General features: G+C 34.5%; 2 protein-coding genes across 4 annotated transcripts; both read right to left on the bottom strand.

The window, feature by feature from the left end:
- Positions 1-1734: 1734 nt before the first annotated feature.
- Positions 1735-25742, bottom strand: LOC101207905 (protein KINESIN LIGHT CHAIN-RELATED 1). Of its 3 annotated transcripts, XM_011652908.2 has the most exons (18): positions 25464-25742; positions 25037-25132; positions 23675-23865; positions 23490-23594; positions 22803-22903; positions 15494-15572; positions 14297-14308; positions 14156-14221; positions 13456-13524; positions 12716-12772; positions 12127-12204; positions 9728-9825; positions 9621-9666; positions 9241-9368; positions 4581-4686; positions 3913-3975; positions 2847-2909; positions 1735-2410 (listed from the first exon to the last, which is right to left on the bottom strand). In XM_011652908.2, exons 1-18 carry the CDS (start codon positions 25579-25581, stop codon positions 2222-2224), a joined length of 1665 nt encoding a protein of 554 aa, XP_011651210.1. In that variant the 5' UTR covers positions 25582-25742; the 3' UTR covers positions 1735-2221. The 3 variants fall into 3 exon arrangements, with proteins under 3 accessions (XP_011651210.1, XP_031738901.1, XP_031738902.1); XM_031883041.1 differs by lacking the exon at positions 14297-14308; XM_031883042.1 differs by lacking the exon at positions 25464-25742 and having other exon boundaries at positions 23490-23589.
- On the bottom strand, positions 20379-21013 carry LOC105434853 (40S ribosomal protein S19-3). Its single transcript, XM_011652907.2, has one exon. The coding sequence runs from the start codon at positions 20938-20940 to the stop codon at positions 20554-20556; it is 387 nt and encodes a 128-aa protein (XP_011651209.1). The 5' UTR covers positions 20941-21013; the 3' UTR covers positions 20379-20553.
- Positions 25743-27729: the final 1987 nt, after the last annotated feature.

Below are 27729 nucleotides of genomic sequence, written 5' to 3'. Positions count from 1 at the left end.
AAAAATATTTACCAAAATTTCCTATTTATAGATGATGGAGATTGATATAAAATTTTATTAATTTTTTTTTTTTTTGTTCATCTTGTATTTTAAGAAAATCCTACAAAATGTAGCCAAATATCTGGCTCTATCTACCATTTTTATTAGAAAAGAAAAGGTCAAATTTGATAGGATTTAAAACTTAAAAAGTTAGGTAATCTTTTACTCTGTTGGAACTTTATCGTAACGATCGAACTTTTAAACTAAGTTAAGGTCATTACTAAAAAGACAAATAACCATTTACATTTACATTTAGAATATATATATATTTATTAAGAATGAATTAGAATATTTTGCTTATAAATTCTTTTCATTTTTCACTTTGATTCTTGGTATGTTTCTTTTTTTCTTTTGTTGATAAGAAAATAAAGTTTTGGGTTGGGAGGGATGAAAAAAAGGTTGTGTGCTCCCTTGTATCCCTCACCCCTCCATCCTCTCTATCTTCGTCCACTTCATGGATCTTTTTTCCAATATTCTTCTCCTTTGTCGAACTTCTTTCATCTTCTAGACTTTTTTCACCATTGACACAAACATGGTTGTTTCAACGCCTCCTTTCTTTTTTCAATCTAAATCTATCTTGTTTGTTAATCTCCTGGATGCTTGCTCCTCGCTCTCAACGCTAGCTTCCTTGTTTTTCATCAAAGGTTCGGAAGCATTTTTGTTTTTAATTTTCCCGAATGCAGTTCTAATGTTCTCCTCCTCTCTCTCCTCATCTAGTTCTAATGCAGTTCTAATTTTGTTTTCAAGACTAATTTAAGAAAACTAAACTTTAAGAAAGTTTATACTTCAAAAATGGTTGCATATGGGTTTTTAACATCCACAAATGAGTCCTGCTTTTTTTCTTTTTCTGAGAAACAAATGAATTTCTTAAAAGAAAGCAAAGAAGAAACATATTTGTAGACAGTCTAACTCATTATTGCAAATGTTGTCCTCCCAAGGAAGAACGAAAAAAAATCAAATCTTAAATAGGATGAAGTGCGGAATGAGAAAAAAAAAAGTTAAACCAAAAGGGGAGAGAGAACAAGAGAAGAGAGGCAAGATTTGCTCGGCCATTTTGGTAATTTTATGATGTAAGCAAATAGACCAAAAGATTTATATGTTCAAAAGAATAGTCAAATTTCATTAAACATTTATATGTTTAATTACAAAGGACTTGTCTTTCAAATATTTATAATTTAAACTATCATGATTTTTGAAAATGTTGTTCATTTATTTAATACAATTTAATGATGTATTAAATTAAATACAAACATATTTTCTTTTCATAAAATTTAGATACCATATATCTCGTATATGACCGAACAAAACAAAGCCATCTTTCACTCTCTATATTTTCAAACTAATTATTCTCAAATATAATTTATTTCTAGACATCCATAAAACCTTAACCTAACGGTTGTTTAGTAAGTATTTTAGTCTATTTACAAAAAAAAATTAAAAAAAATTTTTGAATACTAAAAGGATATCTACGAACCATACGAACCAAACGCACCTAAAACCAAACAGATGCTTAATAACTATTTTAGTCTACTTAAAAAAAAAAAAAAAATTGGACAATAGAAGGATACATCTAGAAACCAAACACACCCACATCTGAAAATTTAAGAAACAAGTATTTTTTCCCTAAAAACTAATGATTGATAATTTAATGATTTAGCTCTTAGTTCTTAGGCCCAAGAATAATTGTCTTGAATGTTTTTATTCAAAGATAGAGATGAAACTCGTTCTCTCTAGCCATGCTAATGAAAAAAGTCAATATGTGCCTAGCTTAGTCAAGACAATTTTCAATGTCTACACTTTTACCTAATCCAAAAGTCTAACATATGTTTATGACAAAATATTATACAATGTTTATCTGAAGAAATTAATGATATTACAAACGGGAGGGAATAAAACAAACTGCCAAAAGCCCTTTATTGCAACTTGTCTCCCTAGAACTTAAGGACACAAATGTACAACCTAGATCCTGTCCATGTAAGGTCGTAGCAACACTTATTGGAACTGCAACTACAACAGCAGTTGAAGGCCCAGGCCAATATTTAGAATAAGGAAAGGTAAAAAATATATAGCAACATAATAAAGAAATAGAAAAAGGTAAGGTAGTAAAGAAACTTCCCCATGTTGCTGCTTTAGATGAGGGAAGCCATAATAATGATTCCAGGCCTGAAGAGGCGAAAAGATGTTAGCTTTTTTGTTTTCTGTATGGAGACAATTCGACCTGAAGGCGACTGATTTCATCCTTCAGATCTTCCAAACTGACCCTTCCTGTTTGCTTTCTTGTTTTGCCATCGCTAATCAGGCTTGAGAGACGCTTCAAACATGCACAGTACTCAGCCTTGACTTCAGGAGTGTCGAAAGTTGAACCTTTGAACTGCATAAGCATTATCATTCATATTAAAGCTCTTTAGAACATGTGCAGTCGTAAAAGTAATAATGGTTACGCATTATGACATTGTATGAATGAGTATTGCAGCAAAGTTTCTTTGGTGAGAGAGCTTTTTATTCTTCGTTTTTTTTTAATCCCATTAGTTCTGAAATGGCCATTGATTAGGAACAATCTTTGAACCACTTTTTCCTATTGATATATATGAGTGTTTTGTCCAACTTGCACACCTCAACCATTCTCAAGCTTTGACCAATTGAGCACTTAGTAGATCACAAATGAAAGGATGTAGTAAAAAATAATATGTTTTAGACAGAATAAACAATTTGTCATCCTTAATAAAAAAAAATGCATATGTAGGTCATGTGATCATTGATGTCAAGCTCATTGGACACAAAAAAGAAATATCATTGGAGCGTGTTACCTTTTGATAAGTAGAAAAACATTCAGAGAGTAAATTCTCAGCCTCAACGAGCAAAGGATCCTTCTGCAACAACATTCCAGTTACTCTAAGTGGTAGGCAGAAGAGCCAATAGACTTACATGGATCAATTAAAACGCAATCATAATGGACTCTTCTTGCTTATAGGTTTTAGCCATTCAAAAGTAATCTCTTCTATTTATATATAAGAAGCAACGAAACTTTTCGTTAAACAAATAAAAAGATAATAATGCTCAAAAGATATAAACTCTCGAACAAAGAACAATAAAACAAATCACTGTAAAAAGAAACCACTAAAGACTAGAAAGAGAACACCATAAAGACGCCTTGGGTTTAGAGAATTCAAATGAACAAGCGAGAAAAGTGTGCCCGTCTTTAAAAAAGATGATTTTGTTCCAACCATAATTTAGAAATTAAGGCCTTCACTGCGATGGCCATATATGAGTGATCTAGTCTAATGAATAAGAAAACCTACGAAAACATGAAAATCAACAGCCCATCCGCTTCGCAAGGAAACATAGTGAGGGCATAAGGAATGAAGAAGAAAGTTTCTTCTGGAGCAAATCGGCTATATTAAGGTTACTAATGAGGATAATTTAAATGAAAACGTTAACTATTTTTGCAATTGACTTCAACAGTGCTGAAAAGAGATAATTGACTCACTGCCTACTACTTAAAATTGTATACTCTTAAATCACCAACCCAATCCAAAAGCTTAAGCTAGTGGTTGAAAGCAAACTTAATTTAATATCTAATACTCTCTCACTTGTGAGCTCTAAATATCAAGAAAGACTCAATAAGTGGAAATCAATATCAAATGGAGGAGGAAATAATGTTGCACAGGCTTGAACACAAAACCTCCCAGACTATCTGCTCTGATACCATCTTAAATCACCAACTCAACCCAAAAGCTTAAGCTAGTGGTTGAAAGGAAAATTTAATATAATATCTAATATATACACTTGCACAAGTTTTACATAATATTTGTCAATTTACAGAGCAAATTGCAAGACAACAGATACTATCACTTATTTAAGCCATCGGCTAACCTTTGATACTTGCATCTCTTGCATCGTGATCTCCAAATTCCCGAGAGAATCAAGTGATTGTAACTGCAAACACAATACAGATGGAGCCAATAGCACGAGTAAATTTCGACCCAAACTATCAACTAAAATCATTTAAATTTTGACGAGTCTTAATCACTAGGGGACATAATCATAGGCCAACCACGTAGATAAAAATCATATTAAAACATGGCAATAACACAAACACAGTGATGCACTATCAATTAAAAAAGAATGTATTGATTAACACGTGTTTAAAATACATGGTATACTTTTGCACATCTTAATATAATATTCTTGGTAAAAGATTTTTTTTCATACTGAATAAGTGAACTTTTATTGAGAAAGAATGAAAGAATATAAGAACAAACAAAAAAGAAGCTCACAAAAAGTGCCTTCAATCAAGTAAGATAAGGCCTAATTAGTAATAATAACAAAAAGCTTAGAAATTCATGAATGGAGTGAATGACAACGGAGTAATACAATTAGAAAGAGCATTCAGTTACGGATATATTTGAGGGGAAAAAAATTAACGGGGGAAAACCTAGCCTTTAGAATGATGAGTTATATAAGACAACGTTATAAAATATTAGGAAAAAGTGAAATTTGAAGAACCTTCATTTCATCATTGTAGAGAAAGGAAAACAAACCAGTATGATAAGTGCTGTTCGTCCGTCCTTTCCAGATTCTCCATCTTTATGAATTTTTTTCTTCTCGCCATGCTTGCTTATTTTATCTAATATTCCTCGTGATATCCTATCATTGAGAGAGATTTGCATAAACAGGCAGTAAAATCAATCATAGCCAGATGTACTAGAGTGATTTTACGTCACAAAATATACAGGTGAAGCTAATGTCATTAATGGTCCATAATTCTATATTTCAAAAGATTAAATTCAAGAAGCTGGAAGGGCTTTTTTTTATTTTTACTGATAAACATTTAAATTATATGATCTCCTAATTTACCTATCTAAAAATGTTGTTCTACCGACTTTAATTAAAAGATTATTTCCATTTTTGAGACAATTTGCATTTTCTTTTAAAAAATAGTAGAAACGAGCCTCTTTATTAATGATAATAAACGAGACTAATGCTCAAAGTACAAGAGTAATATACTATGAGCAGTAAGGAGGAGAAAAATGACAAAAAAGACAATCAAAATAATGATACAAACAAGCCAAAGTCCTCTATAATACAAACCAAAAAGGAGAAAGAATAACCAAAAAAATAATGATCTTTCAATAAGAAGCCAATTTCAGTTGAAGAATTGCACACTAACAGCTTTGAAAAGAAAGTAGATGGAACATGAATGGGAGACAAAAATGATCTTGAGCCCGAGAAGACTTGCTAACAATTTTCAAACCAACAAACTGCAAAGTAACATTAAATTCTTTGACAAGAGGAAGCCATTCTTGAGCCTGATGAGAGAAGATGAACGAACAAAAAAACTCAACTGAAATGCCGAAAACTAAATTATGATGCCCACAATCAGCTTTGAGATGAGTGAAGAGGGAATGCCAAGAGAATAACAACCATCCTTGCTGAATCTTCACTAAGATGAAAACCAGGAACTGCTAAAAACATTAATTGTTCAATCGGTTGGAAACAATTCTTGAGCCTAGCTTCTTCGCTGAATCTAGGGGGAGAACTAGTTCTGAATTAAAAGTTCAAAAGACATGAATGCCAAAATCTTTATTTCCAGCCTTCAAACCACAGGAAGAAACCAGTTATTGAAACAAAAAGTGACTAAAATCAGATTTCAAACAAAAACTAGTTTGCATTTTTCTACTATCGACTGTAAATGGGATGGATATTTTGCAATGCCTAGACTGAGGGGTTTCCAGAGGTCTTTTTTCCATCATTCAAATCCTCTTCATTCTAAAACAAATCATTGAGATCAATTTCTAAGGGGTCGTTCAAAGAATGATCCTCTAACTCATTTAGCTTTCCCAAATGATCATCTTCGACATTGTTCACACTACAAGAAGAGTCAAAATATGAATCACAATTATTTTTGTATGGAGGGCCTAGAGTTTGAAAGGGGAGCCTCTCAAAACTTTTACTTTCGAGGAAGGTAAGGGAAAAAACAGAATATTTAAAATGTGGTTGGCAGGATCTCTGAGGGTCTGATCTGGTTGAATCAGGATTTTGATCTAAAAGCTCCATTCTGCCCTTAAGGCACTCTTTTTTGAATTCTGGATGTCTGACCTAATAGAAGATGAAGTAGTTTGGCCTTAGGTGTCTCGTAAAAACATCTTTATCTTTATGAGAGCCTTTTTTAAGAGATCCTTCAACCTCCTAACAAAATGCTTGGAGAACGTCTTAAAGGGAAGTGGGGGTTTCTTTGATTTTGTATGCTTTTTAGAAGACCCTCTAAGACCGGATCTGGCCGAAGACACTCGAGATGAAGAAGATAAATGCGCAGATGAAGAGAAGAGGCTTGAGGCTTTTTTAGAAGGAGTTGCGATGGGCACAAACTCAGCCTTTGCAGAAAGGGAACCGATGTTGAAGAAGCAGAAGCGAGAGACCTAACAGCATAACAAGGAGCAGCAGAAATTTGACATTTAGCCAATTGGACTAAGTCAGAAGAGATAGGCTTGTCTCTTGGGTTGTCATTGAGCAATAAAGAAGTAGTGGAAAAACTCCACTTCTTTAAAACCACCCCTTCGACTTCCGCTTCAATAGTCACTTCCCCTTCAACTTCTGATTGGGGAAACAATCCAAAAATGAAGGGATTGTTGATTAAACAATGTGTCTTGGTGCATTTTCGAATTCCAACAGAGAGTTCACAGCGACCTTTGGATTTACCTCATGCGCAACCACCTTCTTCGGCTCCAGTGAAACAGATTCCAGTTACTAAAGTTTCAACTGGTTGAATTTTTCTGACGGGATAAATGCATTTCTGGTGTAAAATACATGCATCCTTGCTAGAAGAAGAAATATCATTCTCTTTCTCAATTCTTATAACATGGTACCAGACTCAATTCACTTGAATCTTGGCTTCTAAGACATTAATGAAGTTGATAGTTTCAACTGCAATATTTTCTAACCCTCCAAAATGAGCTCCAATCACTTCAAAAGTTTTATTACACCAATAATCAAGTGGTAGATTTTTTATTGTAATCCACCCTCAATAGCCTTTCGAATATAACGGTTTTTCATGGATGGGATTGTTCCACTTTTCAAACTTTAAATGAAAGACACCAAAAGATTGTCATTTGCCTGGATTTTCAATGAACTCCTTCAAAGGACCACAATCCAATTCAATCAGAGCATTGTCTGCAAATAATGGATTGATGATAACTTTTGAGTCGAAAAAGAGTTCTAATGCCTCATTAACTTTTACCCAACTATCAAATTCAAAAAGTTTTGAAACAACCCAAAGAATATCAAAATCTGCTTTGAAGACTACCGGATTCTTAATCACCCAATATTTGCTTGTACTTTGTTTTGTGGTATCGAAGAAAGAAATCCTGGGTCTCTTTTGATTTTGCTATCTCCACATAGCTTCCTTTTGTACTTCTATTCGGTTGCTTCATAAAGGTGTTGAACATGGATTGGGTGAAGAACCAGAATTTGTAGTCGTGGATGTCCTTGAAGTCTCCCAACATTTTTCCAAAACTTTTCCACCCTTGTTTATCTTCACCAATGGGGATATGAATAAATGATCTCCCTCCCGTACGAGGCCATGCAATGCATCTCAAAACCCACCCACACTCAACTTTTTCTTTCTTATAGAAATAATCTTCTCAGATTTCTTATTCAAATCTTTCACCGTGTCAATGAACCATCTAAGTCTGAAACATCTAAGTTGAAGGATTGATAAAGTCATAGAACTATTAGCTTCAACATCTTCAATGTGAAAAATTTTATCTTCATGTCAGATACAGAAAATAGGTTGTCGATTTTGCAACTTTTTACTTCCATCTTTGAGGAAGAATGGTAGCTAGGGTAATATCAAAGAACAAAGCGAGCAGTGTCTACCAGATAGGATAATCAGCCGGCAATAGAGTTGAAGGGAAGGAGGAGTATAAAGTATTAATGTAATTAGATTATTCTTAGGTGATATTATTCTGGAGATATTATTTGATATTATTTCCTTAAGTGTATTTCTCTATGGTTATATATAGGCTTGTACCTCTACTGAATGATTAATGAAATAGAGATTAATTCTATAAAATCAACATGGTATCAGAGCTCTAGGATTTTCGCCTCATTGAATTCTAGCCTCGACATCCCGTTCAATCTCTGCCTCTGTTGATCATTCAACGGAGGCAGAATCATCCCCCATTAGCCGCCGCCGTCCCTTAGATCTGCAAATCCGCCGCCGTTGTCGCACTTTCCCTTTCCCGCTCATTGCCGCTCAAATCTGCCACCATCCAAAACCCATAAACCCCATTCGTTTTCACTAGCGTACGCCGCCGTTGCTTCCCGACCATCTCCTCCATAGTTCTCCATCCGCTCTTGTTTTTCCGTCAGCCAAGCAGCCGATTGAACCTTTGTCAGTTGAAGCCGAACGCCCAGCTGAAGAGTTTCGGTTTTGTCCGTCGTCCGAGAAGCTCCGCTCGCTGCTGCATTTCGTTGTTGTCGCTCCATCTCCATATGCTGTCCCGACAAAACCCACGAAACCCCATGCCCTCAGATCCTCGCGTCCACCTCCAATCAGTTCATATTTAATGAGCTGAATAAAAAAATAAAATAAAAGAAGCTAGAGAAAGTAAATCTTTCAGAATGCTGCTAGAAGGTCTTGACTTATTTTCCAATAAATAATGGAATTCATCGATCAATAATGCCATTAAGTACTCATTATCATCATTTTTTTCGTTCAGGATCGCTAGCAAAATTGCAAAGCCCTAGCTATATTTAATAACACACCTCCATCTGCCAAGGGGATCAATGGGCTGTAATTACAAAAGGGAGGAGATGATTTACTCCACGACACCAGCTTAAGCAAGAAAAGATGTAGACTAAATAAAAGTGATGATAATTTGTTGCTTATCCAGGCGTTCATATCCAGGCGTTTCCTTCCCAAGCATAAATTCCAATGAAAAGCAATGATAAAGTTTCCTGTTTCCTCCTTCGACTCACTAATGGATAAAGGATAATACTTGCTGTACCACAATTGTGTAAAGTACCCCCTCCCCCCCTTTTAATTAGTCTTTCTACCTGTCACTACATAAAGATCTCTTGTGTGACCAACTATGGTGGCAGGGTTTTCACACTTTCCCATCTTGTATACATTTCATTCAACCAATGAAATAATATGTTTCTCTGTCTTTTAAGGAAAAAAAAAAAAAACTCAATACAGACCTTATAGAGTTATTTAAAAGTTCTCTTGCTCTATCAGTTGCAGTAACTGCTTTAGAAACATCAGTCGCCTTTAGTTCGTTGGACCTTAGCATTACCACTCGAGCAATGTGAAGCATGTTAGCAGCAATCTGCACCACATAATTATATATATATATATGGAGTTATTGGAAGTTGAAAGTGCCACATAATTAATTAATCCATCATGTGACACATTTATGAGAAGAGCAAGATATATCATACCAACAAACAAAAATCATTTTCTAAAACCCCATCGTTTCTAAGATACGTAAACAAAAATCAATTAAAAAGGAAAAAAAAAGAGTACAGTTATTTTATTCACTGCATCTTTAAATTCAATCTGAATGTTAAGAAATGAAAACCTGGATGTGGTCCTTAGGAAGTAAACTTTTCCGTGCATCAAGACACCTGAAAATAACAACTTCATCAGGAAAACCTTTTTAAAAATTACCAACACTTGTCAGTTTACCTCTCAAGAAGCTCTTGTGCTTCCTTCAAGCAACCATTGGCATATAGCGTTGAGGCCAAGCCGTCGGCAGAATTTATAGTTTCCAAAGAATTCCATCCCTACACACATAAGAGATATACTAATTGTTGTCAGTTAACCAATAAAGCATGTACGTACTCAACTGCACACCCAACAAAACCATGGAGGATAAAAAAAATATTATTAAACAGAGGTAATGTTAGTTAAAAATTAAGACATAGAATACATAATACACTAAATATTAACTTTGATACTCGTTCTGTTTCACAAGTAACAACTTTGTATGGAACGATCTGAAGTACTTATCACTCGTAAAAAAGTTTTTGGGGTCATTAGAATTTGGACTTCAGAAACCCTAATTTGGAGTGCTTCAACCTTTGAGAAAAACCATCGATTAATTTACAAAACCCTGAGGTTTAACTACCAAATCAGTCGTGCATGGGCTCCATCGCCACAAAAACCCTCCACCCTCTCACATGCTGGCTCGGGAGGATGCACGATTTGTTAAAAAAATTTCTATCATTGGTGTGGTTCAACAATCCAGCTATCCACGTTTGGTTTGAATGCTTATTTTGATTTTTAAAATTTAAAAAAAAAGGACAAAAATAGATCTTTGGGTTTCCAACTCTCTAAACAGTTAGGTTTGTGCTCAACTCTAATTTGTGCATTTAAAACAAATTTAGCGTCTATGTTTTCTTGGGGTCTGTTTTTTCTGGCGATGGACCAAAAACCTCCAAAAATATCTGATATGGATCACTGCAGGACTAGTTTTGATGATCAAAGACAAACTTGAGCAGGCATCGTTGCCATAACTCATAAGTTCGATCATGTGAAATGCGGTGGTAAGGAGTTATTGGTTGTTTTTTTTAATCTTTTGGTTACAGAGATTGCTAAAATGCCACTTTCTGCACTAAATACTCTCCTGTGGTAAAGCAAATTAAGTTTATATCCCCGGTTATGGTTTTGCTACAAGTACAAAAAAAGTACAGTTTTGATCCAGATTCTTCAAATCCTTGTGGAGTTCTCTTGTGATTTGATGCTTATGAACCATCTGATAAAGATTTCTGGATCAATGATGATTATGGTCTGTATGATCATAGAGTGATTGTGTATTTGGCTGGAACTTATTTCTTTACCAGAGTTTATTTTGGAGCCTATGATCTTTTGGATGTAATTTAGTGTGGCAAGCCGATTTCCAGCAGACAGTATGCCATGTGAAAGAAGAAGTTGATTAGATGTATAGCAGAAAGTAGTTTGCCGGGATTTTCAGTTTCAAGAAAACATGAAGGTTAAAGAAGTGAGTGAGTTTCAGATTCTTAAGGGACTTTAGTCACACTGGAAAGAAAGGGTTATAATCAAACAAAGTTAGTGGTCGTTGGCTCCTGTTGGAAACTTCTTGAGTTAATTCATTCCTCTGAATTAAAGCTGGAAAAATTCTATGGGATTACATAAGTCTACGTCAAATCATTAATCTAATTTGGAAAATGGCTTTTGGACACTGTTTGTCTCCTTCAATCTGCACTTTGGCTCAGCCGCTAGTGACTATTTGCAGAACCTGGTTTTGATTGCTTATTCTCAACTTGTTTGCATCGTTTTCAGAATTGTGTTTGGGAAGATCCTAAAGATTCTTTTCAGAGCAAGCTTCTCAGCATAAGACCTCAATGGAGTCATCAACTTCTAGCCTTCTTGTGGTGTTCCTTCTCCAAGGATCTCGAGTTTGTCTCAATGCGAGTTGATGGATGTTTAGTCCGATATAGTCTTTTAGTCTTTTTATTTATATTTGTATTTCTTTGTACTTCTCTTGGTTTTGTTTTTCCTTTGGACATTACTCCTTTGTTTTGGTTTTTAGAGGGTGTTATGGAGTGTCAACCTAGTTGAGATGTCTAGGTGCACCTCCCAATCCATGGTTACATGATCATTGTATAATTCTCTTGTACTATGAGCTTTTGTCTCATTATTATTATATTAATAAAGAGGCTGTCACCTTTTGAAAAAAAAATGCTCTCCCATGGTAAGGTGGCTCTCATATTCACTGAATATGTCAGTAACAAATTGCTATTTTAACCAGTTCACCAAACAACAGAAAAGAGAAGCATTTGTCACCAAATTTTAATCAATACCCTTAACATGTTCCCTTGGATGTGTCACATCAAGATCCAAAACCCACGTCCTTTAGGTTATAGAATCATGAAGTAAAAATTCTTCATTAAAACCAAAATTGAGAGAGAGAGAGAGAGAGAGAGAGAGAGAGAGAGAGAAATCAAGTTAGTAAAGACAACTGCACGTACTCAACATCAAAAAGAAAAGGCCATTACACAAGCACCACGTCCCAAGCAGTAGCTAAATCATAAAAAAATGGGGAAAAAAAAATCAAGACAAACCTTTGATAATTCCATAATGTGCAAAATTTTTCTTTGTACATTCTCAGTCTCCAAAAGATTATTTGACTTCATGTGCATCTGAAGCATCAGGAAAAGAGCAGAAACATTAACAGCAGCTCAAGTAGAACAGAACCGTAAAAGAATTGGGAGGAAAATGTATAAGATAGAACTAACATGCTCACATATGCTATATTATATTCTACAATCATAAATAAAAGAGAGGAAATCTAACAGGATTGGCAAATAAAAAACTCACGTATGCTTTAATCACGTCTCATGTTTTCTTTGTAAATCGGTGTCTACACCAGAGAAGGTTTCATTGTCCTTCAGATTAGTTGTAAAAATGGTTTTAAAATTATGATAATAAATAAAGTATCGATATAATTCTTTTACTAGTAGATGGCCTTTCAATAAGGGACCTTGCATTTTCCATTTTTTTTTATAAGAAACCATTTCATTGATGAATAAGAAATACAAGAGACCCTGTATAACTATCAACATAATGACAAAACACAATATTCTTTTTTCACAAATATAGTTGGTAACAGAGTGGAAAAATCACAGCTTCCAGTATAGGATAAAGCTTAACCTTAGCAAGATATCGCAACCTTCTGATGCAGAGAATTGACTCACCTAAACCACCTTCCTGCATGACCAAACAATAAAAGGTTGTGAAACATGTAACACATAAAATACAATAAAATATTATAGTAGTTATATCAGCAGAAGAGTCCCTCGATGATATCTTCTTTTGAATATCTTTATTTGTTCCAATTAGTTTAAGCTACTGCTTTTTTATTCAACCTTCAGTAGGTCCTTTTAAATAATTTCAAAGAAAATATCCTTCAAGGTTTTACAGACCCTTATTTTTGGCTAGAAAGACCCATCTTCTTTAGGTTAATGCCGTTAAAGCTCTTCTCGCAAATTTATGATTGGAATGACATCAGAGAATTTTTCTAAAGTCTTCTTATCATTGTTCTCTTTTCAAGCTGTTTGGTGGATTTTTCATTCAAGATACTTGTCGAACCTGGGTTCCTTTTATTTCACCTTGTTAAGCTATTTGTTCTTATTTGTTCTTTGTAACCAATCAGGTTTCTGGTTTCTTGGGTTTTTGGGTTTTTGTCTTGTTCTGTAGATACTTGTTTCGCTTTGATTGTTGCTTCCCTTCATTTGTTTTTTCTTTTTGTTTAATCCTCCCCTAGTTTTTATTTTTTAGCATAGTTCTTTTTAGAGTTACTATCTTTGAGCTTTCCATTTTCTTGATGAAAGATTTTGTTGTTAAAATAAAATAAACAAAAGTTACATTCCTTGCAGTGCATGTTGATATACCTCCAGTATCCTAATAGAATCCTGGATCAGGGCCTCAGAATCTTTTTCCTCTCCAAGAAGGTATAGCACCTGCATGGAAAAAAATATTATTATTTGAAGTATTGGGGACTGTAACCAACCTTGAAGAAACAAAACTCGGTTGAGTAAAATTATTTAGCTAATATTACTATGGTCTTGTTTGATAACCATTTGATTTTTGGTAAGTCTTGTTTGATTCCATTTTATATTTGAACTTTCAAAATACCTATTTTAATCCTTGAACTTTCAGGAGAAAAAAAAGTAAGTATTTTGGTTTCAACTTTTATAATATCTATTTAGTCTCTGAGCTTTTAGAAAGGAACCCATTTGACCCTTGTTAAAGTAATAGGCCGATCAGTACTTGGTTTTAACAGGTTTAAATACATGCACTTGTTAACACATAAGCACATATACTTCAAGGTATATTATTAATTTATTGAAAACAAAATAAATAAGAACAAATAGTCACTTTTTGAAAGTCCACGGACTAAAATACACTTCGGAAGTTCACAGATTAAAATAGGAAGTTTTAGGAACCAAAACGAATTTTTTTAAAAGTATGGAAAGACCAAGGTGAAATCTTGAAAGTTCGAAGACCAAAACAAGATGAAACATTTTGAAAAAGACAAAAGAAAACAATCGGGCAAAAGTAATATGATAAAGCAAGGATTTCAGAGTATACTGTTCCAAGATGGTACATTGTATCTGCATAATCAACATGGCCATATCCAAGAACGCGACCTTTGATCTGAAGTATAAACAATCACAAGTGAGAAGATAAAACAGAAACTGTTTATACGGGTATAGATGACCAGCCTCATACCTTCAGTGCCCGCTGACCAACAGAGCATCAAAAATAAGCCAGAAGGGGAAAAATGTTAGCATGAATTCGCACACCAAATAATCAATAAAAGGGAAAATGCAAAAAAATATTAATGAAGATTGACAAGGTTTTTGAAAATTAAAAATAATAATAATTTAAATAAATGAAAATAAAAATAAAAATAAAAGGAAGAACAAGAACAAGAAGAAGCAAAACTAGAAATTTTAAATTCTACCCATAATGAGTATGCTATGATCACGGTACAACTGGTCGCTTATAATTCACAGAACACCAATGACACCATAATTTTCCCTAGCTGAAAATTCATCTTACCTCAAATTCAGTGCAATATGATCTAGTACTCCGTAAAATAATGAAAAAATTTCTGGGTTACTATGCCAATTAATTTTTAAGTCTAGACTAATTATTAATAAATATTTTGTTAAATATAATGATCTCTAGAAATATGCTCAACCAATGAGATCTTTTTGAAAATGAAACGGAAATTTTCATTGAAATAGTGAAAAGAGACTTCTGCTCAAAATACATTGAAACAAACAAAACCAAACAATTCTCAACCAATGAGATTTGAACCATAAAAAATAATGGCCGATTAGATGTGGAAGGAACCTAGTTCATTTGTGACTTATCCTTCTTTTGGGCTATGTTTGACTAGATAGAATTGGAACGGCAACCAGAATGGCCAATGGGAATGTCACTCTTGTTGCATTTTTTGGTTTACCCATTTATAAAAGAATATGCATCTAATCAGCCATTATTTTTTATGGTTCAAATCTCATTGGTTGAGCATTGTTTTGTTTTGTCTGTTTCAATGTATTTTGAGCAAAAGTCACTTTTCACTATTTCAATGAAAAGTTTTGTTTCCTTTTCAAAAAGATCTCATTGGTTGAGCATATTTCTAAAGGTCGTTATATTGAACCATATATTTATTAATTATTAATTTAGACTTCAAAATTAATTGGAATAGTAACAGAAAATTTTTAATTTTTGTTTGGTTAACCCATTTATAAAAGAATATGCATTCTCTTGAAATTCTACCACCTTGATTGAAGCAATCGTTTCATAAAATTGTTATTGATAACTCCCATAGGTTGGTTTGTATGAAGGAGGAAATTTCGATGTCAGAATACTGAGACGAGATTCCCTGATAACTCCTATACGAAAATATTTTGGTACCTCATAGCAGTTGCAGGATTCTTTTAGCTTCCTCTGAACTAGATAACACTGGCCAAGGTTGTGAAGTGCAGAACCAACTCTGGACAATAAGAGTTCAAATCACATCAACGGTTTTTTTTTCCTTGAAAAGGAAACATAAATTTTTTAATGGAAGGATGAAAAGAGCTAATGTTCAAGATACAAAGATACATAAAGAAGACAATAAATTATTCTACAATATAATGTTTACGTGAAATTATTCTAAATGGAATTTCAAGTTGTGCTTTGGGTTATGGCGTTTCTGGAAAAATAAGATTGTGCATGTTATACCATATGGATTTTGGATTAGGTTGTCCTCCGTTTTAAACCCAAATTCTAGACCAAGAACATAACAATACCCTACCCAACTTTGCCTACTCTTCACCTTCACAATAAACCCCTACCCATTGCCTAATCCACGCCAATCCTGTTACCGTCAGACATTGTCAATTGTTGTTTACCTGTGTCAATAACGTCACAACTATTGTTGCCAGTCCACCGCTCCTAGATTCTTGCAACTTTTACCCAACTCACAATTCCTACGCTATTGTCGTCTATCACATATCTCATCAAAGCACTCTTCCAATTAGGTTTATATAACAAAATGTTGCAAGCCAAGTTTCTAAGAAATAAAAGTGACTTTGGGATGTTGAGTGATGACAGAAAGAGTGGGGGGCAAATTGTAAAGGTCCAAAAACGAGGAGATTTCTTCTCTCTCCTCTCTCCTCTCTCCTCCCTCCCCTCTCTATCCTCTCACCTCTCACCCACCCTCTGCTAGGCCCCCAATCACTCAAGTTTACCAAAGGAGGGGTAAAAAGGAAAATTCCACCTAGACAACATGGTTGTTAGGATGACCAGTGGTCCTAACAACACGTGGCAGCAGCAGAAAAGGAATATATATGTAGGTGTTTTGTGCTAGGGTTGATCATCTTGGTCGTTATGAGTTTTGAATGAACTTTGTTCATTGGGGAGAGAGCAGCCCTCTTATTTGGCTGTAACTTGTTGAACTCTTTTGTGAGCTTAGGATTTCCATATTGACTTTATATATCAATATTTATCTATCTACCTTCATATATCATCTTTTCTCTATCTGTGTTGTGTTTGCAAGTGTGCTGGAAATATTATGTGGATTTGTGTGGGCGTGGGTAGAATCTTTTGCAGGAGAAACAAGTCCCTACCACCCTCTTATCCCTTCACTCCGGCCACGGCATCTCCGGTCACATCTCCCCTTAACTCAGAAAGCAGTCCGTCTTCTGTTCCCTTTGCGGCAGCATCAAACCCGATGAACCAAAGTTCCATTTTTTCCGACAATGGAAGTTAAAAGCTGCAAAATCATGGACTCTTTTTATTGCATCTGGTTTGAAGAGGGGCGGTTCCATATCGAAGATGTAGACTCCCAAAAAATCCTCAGCTTATCCAAGAACCACTTGGAATAGTTCATTGATTCAATAGCGGCACTAGTCAATGAACCAACTTGGAAGTTTTTCAGTAAATCTGGGAGTGATGAAACTGGTATCACAAGACTATCCAAATTCCGAACCCCATCAGGTTGGTTCCTGCGGTGTGTTGGTTGAAGTACCTCCGGAATGCAATCTTTCATCCACATCTACTCGGGCGAAATCCGACAAGGTTGGATATCCTTCCTTAATATGATCAAGTCCTTTTCGCTGACTTATAACTATACCTCCTGGCATTCTACACTCCATTCATGATGTAATATAGAATAAAGCTATGGTTAAACAGCTGTAGTTAGTTAGTAAAACAGTTTAAACAGTTAAGACTGTTCCATAAACAGTTATTTCAACTACTTGTAACTACTTACAAATTCTCAATAAATACCCCTTCTCTTAGCCATTATTGGCAGAGAATTCATTTGAGAAATTAATCCCAACTTTGAATTACATCAAAGTGGTATCAGAGCAGCCCCGATTCTTGGACGGATGGCTGGCCGGAGAGGTAACAACCCTGCCGCGGGGGAACACCGTGCGCAAGAAGAAGCGGAGGAAATCACCGCCCTCTCACCAAGGACAACAACAGTTCGCTTGCTGGCTGTTGAGGAATCCTTGGAAAATCTCCATAACAAATTTGATAGATTGATGGAAAGTGTTGACTTGTTAAGCCGAAGAGAAGAAGACCCACAACCACCACCACGGATCAAAGCCAACTTCCAAAATGACCATTGTTTCGGTGAAGCAAGAGGCCGGCGAGCAAGGGAAAACTTCAGAAACCTACACCACCAACGACACAGCAAAAGAAGGAGACCAGCCCAAGATTATCAAGAACCTCTTCCAAGCAACCAATATTACTACCAAGAACTTCAAGATTGGAGTTTCAATGATGATGAATGGCAAGAAAGTCCAGTAAATGATCATAACATAAGGTTTTGGTCACATGTTGATGGTAGGAGAAAAAAAACCAGCCGTTGGTATAAACAAGAAAATCAATTGTACTTCCATAAACAATGCTGGAATTCTGATTCAAGTGATTCGGAAGAAGAATTTCAACATTCAAATTTCGGCCATGTCCGATTTTCTCAAAGAACCTATCATCACCCAAATTGGAAAAATGATTCTAGTGACTTCGATAATATTTCTAAAACCGTTTGGGACAAAATAAGAAAGTGACAATATCAAAAAATGGCCCAACGATCCAATCAAACTAATTTTCCAAGAAATCATCCTTCATTGGAGAAAAAGACTCAACATGTAGATCAACCGTCAATCTATTTGCAAGAGTCCAAGAACATATTGGTTTCATATACAGAAGAGAAGACAAAGAAATCACGGTTGGAAAATTTTCAAATAGAAAATCATGAAGATAAAATTGAAGAACAAGAATTTGAAAATGTTAACTTGGAAGTGGTCACAAGTGAAGAGGAATCCAACAAAGAAGATGAAAAAGAAGTATCAAACACCGAGCAAGAGATCAACGACACATTGGTTGAGGTGGAAGAATCTTCAAACCGGCAAAGAACTTGAAGCGAATAATAAAGAAAATGTGATTCTGGAAGGATTTTCTTCAAAAGTTTATTCTATTGAAATTGACTCTTTGAAGACGGCTTTAAACGAGATTGAAGGGAACGTCTTTTTTGGGTTTATGGCCGATGGAGAGATTCATCTTTTAGTGGCCATATTTGATTTTTTGTCTCAATTTTATCCCTTCGATCACAATATTTTTGTCCAAAATGTAGGAGGTTGGTTTGGTCATACTCCATTGCACCTGATGGATTTCAACTTTCATGACAAACTCGAGACGAGTTTGATGCTAAGGGGTGGAATGATGTAATATAGAATAAAGCTATGGTTAAACAGCCGTAGTTAGTTAGTAAAACAGTTTAAACAGTTAAATTGTTTAACAGTTAAGACTGTTTCATAAACAGTTATTTCAACTACTTGTAACTACTTACAAATTCTCAATAAATACCCCTTCTCTTAGCCATTATTGGCAGAGAATTCATTTGAGAAATTAATCCCAACTTTGAATTACATCAATTCAGAACCCGACCAATCACGTCAGCAGGTTTCCCACCTCCCAAAGACAAGTTCAAGCTATGCAGACAAAGTGAAGCATTCAAAAAAAGAAATACTACACTCTGTTTTCAGTCCAGAAAAACAGAGCACGGCCTCTTTCCCCAAAAATCCAATCCACTCACTTCAGAAAAATAACTCTGTGAAACAACCAGAGTGAAAATATTGGGTGAGGAAAAGTGAAGATAATTTAGAGGAAGATTTCAATAACCTATGAGTTTTAAACGGACTTTTCTTTTTTGATGATTGGAAGGAAATTGTGTTATATTTAGAGGACCTCTTCCAAGTCAAAATCAGGATTAATCCTTTTTTTTGTAGACAAAGCCATCTTCAAAATTACTCAAGGAGAGTTTGAAGATCTAATTGGACAAATGGTTCAACTATGGAAAATTTCATTTGTTATTCGAAAAATGGAATGAAGCCAAACACAGCAGACCAACTCATATTGAAGGCTTTGGAGGATGGCTGTCAATCAAAAATCTTCCTCTTAATTTACGGTGAAGAAATATCTTTGAAGCAATTGAAGCCTACTTTGGTGGATTGGAAAGTATAGCTTTAGAAACACTCAATTTGTTCAAGTACTCTGAAGCAAGAATTAAAGTTCGAAAAAATCTTTGTGGTGTCACCCACGTGTCAATTCATGTGCTGCCACCTAATTCTGGCCAGTCACCACCACTTCTACAATCAAATTTGTATGCCCTGCCACCCACTAACCTTAGTTATCATCCCGATGTTAGGAACCCTTAAATTCACTCAACATTTGAGGTTGGTGAGTCTTTGGCACATTCCAACACTGACGTGCAAGCTTCTTCTTCGGGTATAGCTCACCAACAACTAGAATGGCTTCGACAACATATTGCAGCTATTGAGGCAACCTTAGGGGTGACATCCAACACTCCATGTCATGGCCTTCATACATCTGTATGATGTATTCTAAGAATCCAGTAACCTCGTTCCCCACTTTATCCTCATCTTATGTGACTAATATAGTGAAACAATCTACAAGATATTTTTCTGGGGGAGAATTAAATGACAATAACTATTTCTCATGGTCTCAGTCAGCATCTGAGAACATACAGATTCGTCCTTGTTGCTCAGGCCGTCTAATACATTGCAGTCCTTTTCTACATGGCTACCTTTAACTTTATGTGCACATAATAGTTAGCTCATTCAAGGAAGCAACTAATGGTTTGAAAACAATTTCATAATCATTTAAATTGTAATCATCGAATCAAACTTCAAACATTATAAAACAAGTTTGAAATCATATAAATACTTTAAAAGAAAAAATCACTTTTTTTTAAGAGTAAATGAACTTTAGAACATTCAAAACCCATGAAAAAACAAGAGTAAGCATATTCATATGGAAAATCTTTCAACAGCTACATCCAAAATTTTAATGACGCATAAGAAATTGTTTCTCATCAGCAAAACATAAGTCTCTAATTTAACAATAGAGGTAATTGATCAATCAAGGGACAACAACAATACGGTAGCAACTTGATCGAGATCTCATCAGCCACTTGAAGTAATTCTCTTTCCACCCTTTGGGTCCACATCAACAATGTTCATCTCCTGCAATTGTTGTAGAATGTGGCGAACAATGGCTCCACTGCTTTCACAGAAGTGTGGAGGGCGACTTCCGTTCCTCTTGCTTCCATTGTAAATCCGCTTGAATGCTCCAACACCAAGACCTCCTCTCAAGTAGATCTTCCTTGCCATGGATGCAGCTCTCACATAGTACCAATCTGCATCATATCGAGCAAGTTCCTTGAATCTTGCAGTTATGACAATATCCGTCCATGGTGGAAGTTCAACCTTTTCGGATCGTTTGAGATGAGCGGCATAGGCCTTAACAAACTCGTGAGGAGAGACATCTTTGACGATCCTAGCAGTGGCCATGGTTGTTGAATTCAGTGAGCAAAGGCCGCAAAAGCTTTGATTGCTGAAATAGGGTTTTCGCCTTTCTTAAACTCAAAGAAAAGATCACTTTGAAATAAAGCACTCACAAATACTTAGCCTTAGAACTGGAAATCTCTTCTTCTTCTTTCTCGCGTAGTCTTCTCACGAAACCAAAACGGCAACACTTCAACACTTCAAAATTTCTCAAAAATCCCCTTTACTTAATGACCCAGATCCAGTATTTCTACTACTCTTTTAACCTGGATTAGTCATCCTTAAACCCTTGTCCAATTGTCAGCTCTTACTTAAAACTTTACACCTGTAAAATCAAGATTTATCTTAACCATGCTTAAACTCTTAATCTTACACGTTTTAACCCCTGTCAAATCAGATTTGACACTTTCTCACCAAACATTTCTTCTCGTCTAACCATTCCGAGAATAACTTCAACCACTTAACATAACTTTCGAAGGCCTTAACACATAACCCTTCTCGCGAACTACCCAACTTCGTCGCGAACTAACTTCTTAATCGCAAAAGTTATACTTAACCATATACATTTTTATCACTCAATCCTTTCCGTGGATTGATTCAAACATCAACTTCTTATCACGAAGTGTTACTTCAACACATCTCTTATCCAAAACACAAAGTTTCAAAACACTTAGTCAGATTTTTCTTCTTGTACTCAAATTAGAAACAGGTCTCACAGGTACTCCCTTACTATCATTTCTTGTTGCAGCCTAATAAAACGTGCGTAATAGTCAACTTCATTCAACGGGAGTAATCGATCCAACAACAGCTCATGAAATTGTAACCAACTACCCACAGGCTGCCAATCTTCCTCCCATTGATACCATTTGAGCACCTCTCCTTCGAATCACAACACTAATGCGTCTAACTTGCCCTTCTTCGTCAAGCAATTTACGACAAAATAACATTCTACCCAGTGTAACCCACCATCGGGGTTCTCACTCACTTCACCTTTGAATATTGGCACCTCCAACTTCTTCGGCCTCATGTCAAACAATAGTATCTCTTTAATTCCAGGTGCATTAATTCCACTCTTACATTCTCCTTCATTCTCCTAATCGTCTAGCATTGAATTCATCAATTTTTTTCCCTTTTCCGACATTGTTCTCTTCGAGGATGTCAATCCACGATCATTAACACATCCAAATGCGATAACACTAAACTCATCTGCTCATTCACTACCACGAACCTCCCATTCGCTTCCTTAAATCTAGCCTCCACCTTCGAATCCAACCATGATTGGTTGTCATCGATTTCCTCCATCTTCTCCTCCAACGCACTTACTCTACCTTCCATCTTAACCACTCTGCCCAAATCTTACTGCTATGATACCAAATCGATAGGCCTTAGCCTAAACAATTTATTTATCAACACAGTAGGAGAATTCGAGAGCCCCAATCAATCCTAAGCTTCTTACAGACAGCTATTACAACCAAAGAGAAAATAGCAAAAAGATGATTCACTCCTACAACCTCACGCCATAAATACTCCTATAACTGGCCCCTAACTAACAATATTCCTATAAGCCCACACCACTCAACAATTCCCTTACACGTATCACACACCCCTTTTCTCTCTTTCCTCTTATGTGTACGTACACCTTGGTGTTACGAGGCCTATCAATTCCTTCACATACCATAGGAAATTAGAGAAGAAAATGTCACTTTCATGCATAAAACAAAGCTCTTTCACAATATGTATGTGCTATCCTCTAGGCACAAACAATCCATGTTAGCAATAAAGCCAATAAAAAGGATAATTCTAGATCATGTAAGGAAAAAATAAAAGGTTTTCTACAAAAAAAAAACAAATTTTCAGGATTCAAGAACCTTATATCTTCAGTGCCATAGGATTCCTCCAGTATCTTAATGGCTTCCAAATACATGGGCTCCGCTTTGTCAAATGTTTTCATGACTCTATACAGTTCAGCCTAAAAAAAGAATAGCAAAACATATTTATCAATTGTGATTCCACAATTTAAATCAAATTGCATCATTTCACAACAGTTCTTGATCATAGGTTCCAACCAAAGTAAAGAGTTTTAATATTAGATCCATTTCTGAAATCTAAGCACCAAGGTTCCACTTCAATTCATGTGAATGATAGGATCACAAAATGTAAATATGGAAAAAATTTGTTGATAACTGAATCTAATGAATTTTGATACTATATGTAACTACAAAAACACATACTTTTGGGATTTGTATCCTATGAATATTTTGGTTTCTTTTATTTGATTAAAGAAAAGTCATTAAATTGTGCAAAGAAACTACATGAAGACTTCAATGCAAGTAAAAATGTCTAAACTCCCGGATTTATAACGACCGAGAACCAAAACAACATAATTCATCAAAATAGAGGTTCTACTAAAAATAATACTGTATCTGACGTCTTGGTTCAAAGAAAAGTTATTCCATTAGGCTCATTCAGTATCTGCATGAAAGTTTAAATCTACAATTTGAAAAGGGTAAAATAATCAAAACTTAAAATATTAGAAAACCCTTAAGCTAGAGTACCAGATTGTTGAAAGCAGATGCAACATGAGGATCTCTCTCCCCAAAACCTTCTTTAGCTTCTTGAATCGCAGAGATAAAATATTTTTCCGCGTCTTCAAGTCTTCCCTAAGTAAACAAAATGTTAAAATTCTTCTTTGTGCCATTAAAGATGGTAACTGCTAAAAGGTAAAAGAAATACTGCTTGCCTGCAGAAATAAGTCCCGAGCAGTATCAGTAAAAACCCTCCACTTTGAAGTATGTAAATTCGATACCACAGAACCATCCTCCACTTTGCGTAGTCCAACAGTCTCACCATCCTCAATACCATTTTCCGAACTTGGCTTAAATGATGCTTCTTCAGCTAGAACAGGATTTGAGTTTATTCCAAGAATAATAGCTGCATCACAGAGGTCAATGGATGTCATTACAACAAATTATCAATCTTCGGCATTGGCAATTCCTTCTCTGTCCCCCTTTTTGTAGATTATGGACAAATTTATTAAGAAATACAAAAAACTACATGAAATAGCTGATGAAAGAATCCAAAACAAGAACCACAAAAAGGTTTTACAAAAACATACATCTATCCCACCAACAAAATTTCAGTAATGCACACTGCTATATATAATGGAAAACAAACAGAATATTTGAGAATCTCAACAAAATGGCGGGAAAAATGGGTGTCAGTTGAATAATACTCTGTTAGCTCTAAATCTCCGATAATGGGGTTGCCTCTCTGGTTCCCTATCACCCCAATTTCTTCAGGCACACCTGCAGCCCTTCAACACATTCACCCTCCCCTAACTCTCCTGTTTCTCTCCTCTCCCATTAGCTGATTTTGATAGAATTATTTTCACGTCAAACAGTTATAACAATGGATATGCACTCTCAGATGTCCCATTCATCCATTCTTCTAAGGAGAACTTTGGAGATATCAAATATCAGTTTCCTTATTTCTTAGGATAGTAATTAAAGATATCCATATTTCAATAATTTTCAAAATTGCTTCTAGATGGCTTTGCACAACTTAAGAAAACCTCATGGCACCCCTAGGAGCATTTGAGAACCCCTCATACACACATATGAGAAAAGCCAAATGAGGGAGTTCACAAGAAACAAGCTGCTAGCGGATGACAAAAGTTGTTATGCAAGACCAGTGGAGTCAGCTGAAAGCTTATGTAGAGGTGTTGGCAAACTGGTTGGGTGTGGGTGGTCATTCTGGAGTCAGCTGCAGCTTTAGCAGAGGATTCCCATTTCTCTCAAATGTGCTGGCGGTCAGATTCTATATTTCCTTTTATTATTATCCGGATGTAATGATTCCGTTGTTGTTATCTCAAACTCGGGTAATTTTTGCTATATTTCATAGAAATACCAACAGAAATGTCATTTTATTTTAGTTTAAGAAATACCAGCATCAGATGAAGATAAAGAAAGTTCCAGAATGAAAAGAAAATTAGCTTGTTTTTAGTTTAAATTTGATGATCACTTCAAATCAAATGCTAAAATCAAACACCTCAGTAACAATCTCTAAATGGAAACACTAAAATATAACAGTGAAAAGAGCAAACCTGAAGCAGGTCCAGACAAAAGAACCCATGGAAAATCATTGAGATAACCATCATGATAGCCATTACTATTCTTACGCGAAGAAGATTTCCCGTTGCCTGCAAGAAAAAACAAAAATATACAAGCATAAACAGCCATTCAGTGCAATTGTGGATCAATTCAAGAACCCTTCAACCATTTGTCCACGCTTGTAAAAATTCAGAACCCTGGTTCAAACAGAACTTCGTAGTCCGAGATTAATAACAATGTCTTTACTAACTCCTATAGTGCAGAACATGATTCGTATTATAAAATAGCTGATACTAATGGCAATTCAGCTTTGGATGAAAACCCACATCGAACATTGTGTAATTCACATCATTGCAGGTTCAACGCTTTTGTATCAACAAGTATAGTTGGGTAGAAAATGAAAAGGCTTGAATTACGTACAGCGAGAAGAGAAGATTGATACGTTAGGAAAATTGGGAGCTCCCGAAGTGTGATGGAATGCTGTAGAGCGAAAGCTTAATCTCTTTAACCATTTTGAAGCTGCTTGTCTAGTGTACATCTCTGCCTTGCTTCGGGCTGTATCTCGAGTGACAGGGAATAGAATGGAAGGTAAGGTTGAGAGGAAGACGAAAAGGGTTTAAAGGGGTTTTAGCTGTACTGTACGGTTTTCCTTACTCCTAACGGGGGCTTTGGGAGAATGCCAAGCAAAACTCTTACTCGGGGAAGGGTTATCATAAATTTGATAAACCTTTTTAGGCTTAACACGTTAATAATTGATTCTTAAATTGAATCGAATTGGTTTATTTAAAAAATAAATATATATAGATATATAAACAATATGTTAATAATAAGATTTTTTTCACTTTAAAACGGTTATAGAGGCAAAAATCAATGAGAGGAACGAGAAGGAGAATAATGACATAATCAAAACGTAAATGACAAGTTGTCTTGACGAAGTTTGTGTGACTATAGGACTTTTATTTATCTTAGGTGGATTTTGAAACTTATATGTTTGGATGGACTTTCAAATTTGAATGTTTGAAATATCTATGTCTGTAATTTTATAATTTCTATGTTTGTAACTTTGTATAAGTAGTTTGGTTTTGATTCGGTTTTATTTATGTATATGTGGTTCGGTTTTCATTCAGTTTTGTACATATGAGCAGTTCGGTTCGGTTTGGTTTCAAATAATGTTTTTTTTCATTTTTCGGTTTGGTGTGATTTTAACTTCAAACCGAACCGCGAACACCCCTAAATCCTACAACTTTAACTCTAGGTAGTTTTATTATTCATTTTAAAAAATATATTTTCTTTTATTTATCAAATGACATTTATTTTTTAATTAATTTAATAATCTTAAAATAATAGTGTTTTATTATTTTATTTACGAAAATAATTAGTTAAATACTTATTGTGATTAGTTTAGGCATTCATTTCTCGTATTTAATCTTCTTCTTTTATTTTATCATTTCATGTCTTTTATTTATTTTTTTTCTTTTATTCGTTTTTTTACCTTTTCAAATATTTTATTTTAAAACTAACCTATTTATATCTAAACTATTTTGCATAAATTTAAGTTAAATAAATTTTATTAAATTTATAAAAAAATCAAATCAAATGATTTAATATTAAATTAAATATCTTTTCAATCCTTAAATAATTTTAAAAATGTATAACAAATACTTTTTAAAAACGTATTTAACTTTAAATGTATAAGAATTTTATTTTTAAAAAATAAATTTAATGACAATATTTGATTTAAGATTTATTTAAATTAAAATTTGAATCTAAATGTTTTTTTACCGTATTATGCTTCTATATTTTCAAAACGTACTTTTTTTCTCTTTCTTCTTTCTTATTTTTATATCTTCCATTGGTTTATTATAATTTTTATCATTTTTGTAGTTCAGCTCAATATAACAACAGTCCTCTAATTAATTTAAAAAGAGGATGAAAAAAAAACACAATGTTTAGGTAAGTAGAAAGCTAAGAATGTTTTATTTTAAAAGAAAAACAGTAATTTATTCAACCGTAACTATTACTTTAAAAAAAGTTGAAAATTTCATGTCGTATTTAAAGAAATTAAGGCAAATTGTTTTAAGAAAACTAGGACGATTTAGTAAATGAAATATACAAATTTTGTGTATTGGAGTTAGAATATGAATTTTTTATAAAAAATTAATAATTTATTTGCACGTAACAATTACGTCAAAAATTTAAAAATTGACGTTGTATTTAAAAAAATGACTTAAAATTGTTTTACAAAAATATGACATTCCGATAAATTAATTATATGAAATATGTGTATTGGATTTACAATACAATATTCTTTTAAAAGATCAATAAATTATTCGCACGTAACGATTACGTAAAATTTTTTTGAAAATAGACATCACATTTTTTAGTAAAGAAATTACTAAAAATTGTTTTACGAAATTAGGACAACTTGGTAAATTAAATATACAAAATTTGTGTTGGATTTAGAATACGAATTTTAAAAAATATATAAAAAAATAAATTTAACAACATTGCCCACATAACACTTCTCTCAAACACATCTTATCATAACCACCTCATAACCTTTCATACATAACTCTTCCACAAACACATTTTATCATAATCACCTCATAACGTTTCATACATAACTCTTTATCTGAATACATACAATCATAACACTAACTCTCCATAACTCAATCCTTCTCCTAAA

Source organism: Cucumis sativus, chromosome 3 (genome assembly GCF_000004075.3).
Source record: "Cucumis sativus cultivar 9930 chromosome 3, Cucumber_9930_V3, whole genome shotgun sequence".
NCBI lineage: Eukaryota > Viridiplantae > Streptophyta > Magnoliopsida > Cucurbitales > Cucurbitaceae > Cucumis > Cucumis sativus.
Note: the sequence above shows the minus strand (reverse complement) of the source record. Positions and strands in the feature narration are given on the sequence as shown.

Bases quoted from the DNA above. Each gene is read 5' to 3' on its own strand.
- LOC105434853 (XM_011652907.2), bottom strand. From the start codon at position 20,940: ATGGCCACTGCTAGGATCGTCAAAGATGTCTCTCCTCACGAGTTTGTT.
- LOC101207905 (XM_011652908.2), bottom strand. From the start codon at position 25,581: ATGTACACTAGACAAGCAGCTTCAAAATGGTTAAAGAGATTAAGCTTT. The intron at 12,205-12,715 runs GTTAAGCTTTAT...CTGATGCTTCAG, and splicing joins GGTTGCGATATCTTGCTAAG to ATGCACATGAAGTCAAATAA. The intron at 4,687-9,240 runs GTCTGTATTGAG...TCTCAATGATAG, and splicing joins CTTTTAAATAACTCTATAAG to GATATCACGAGGAATATTAG.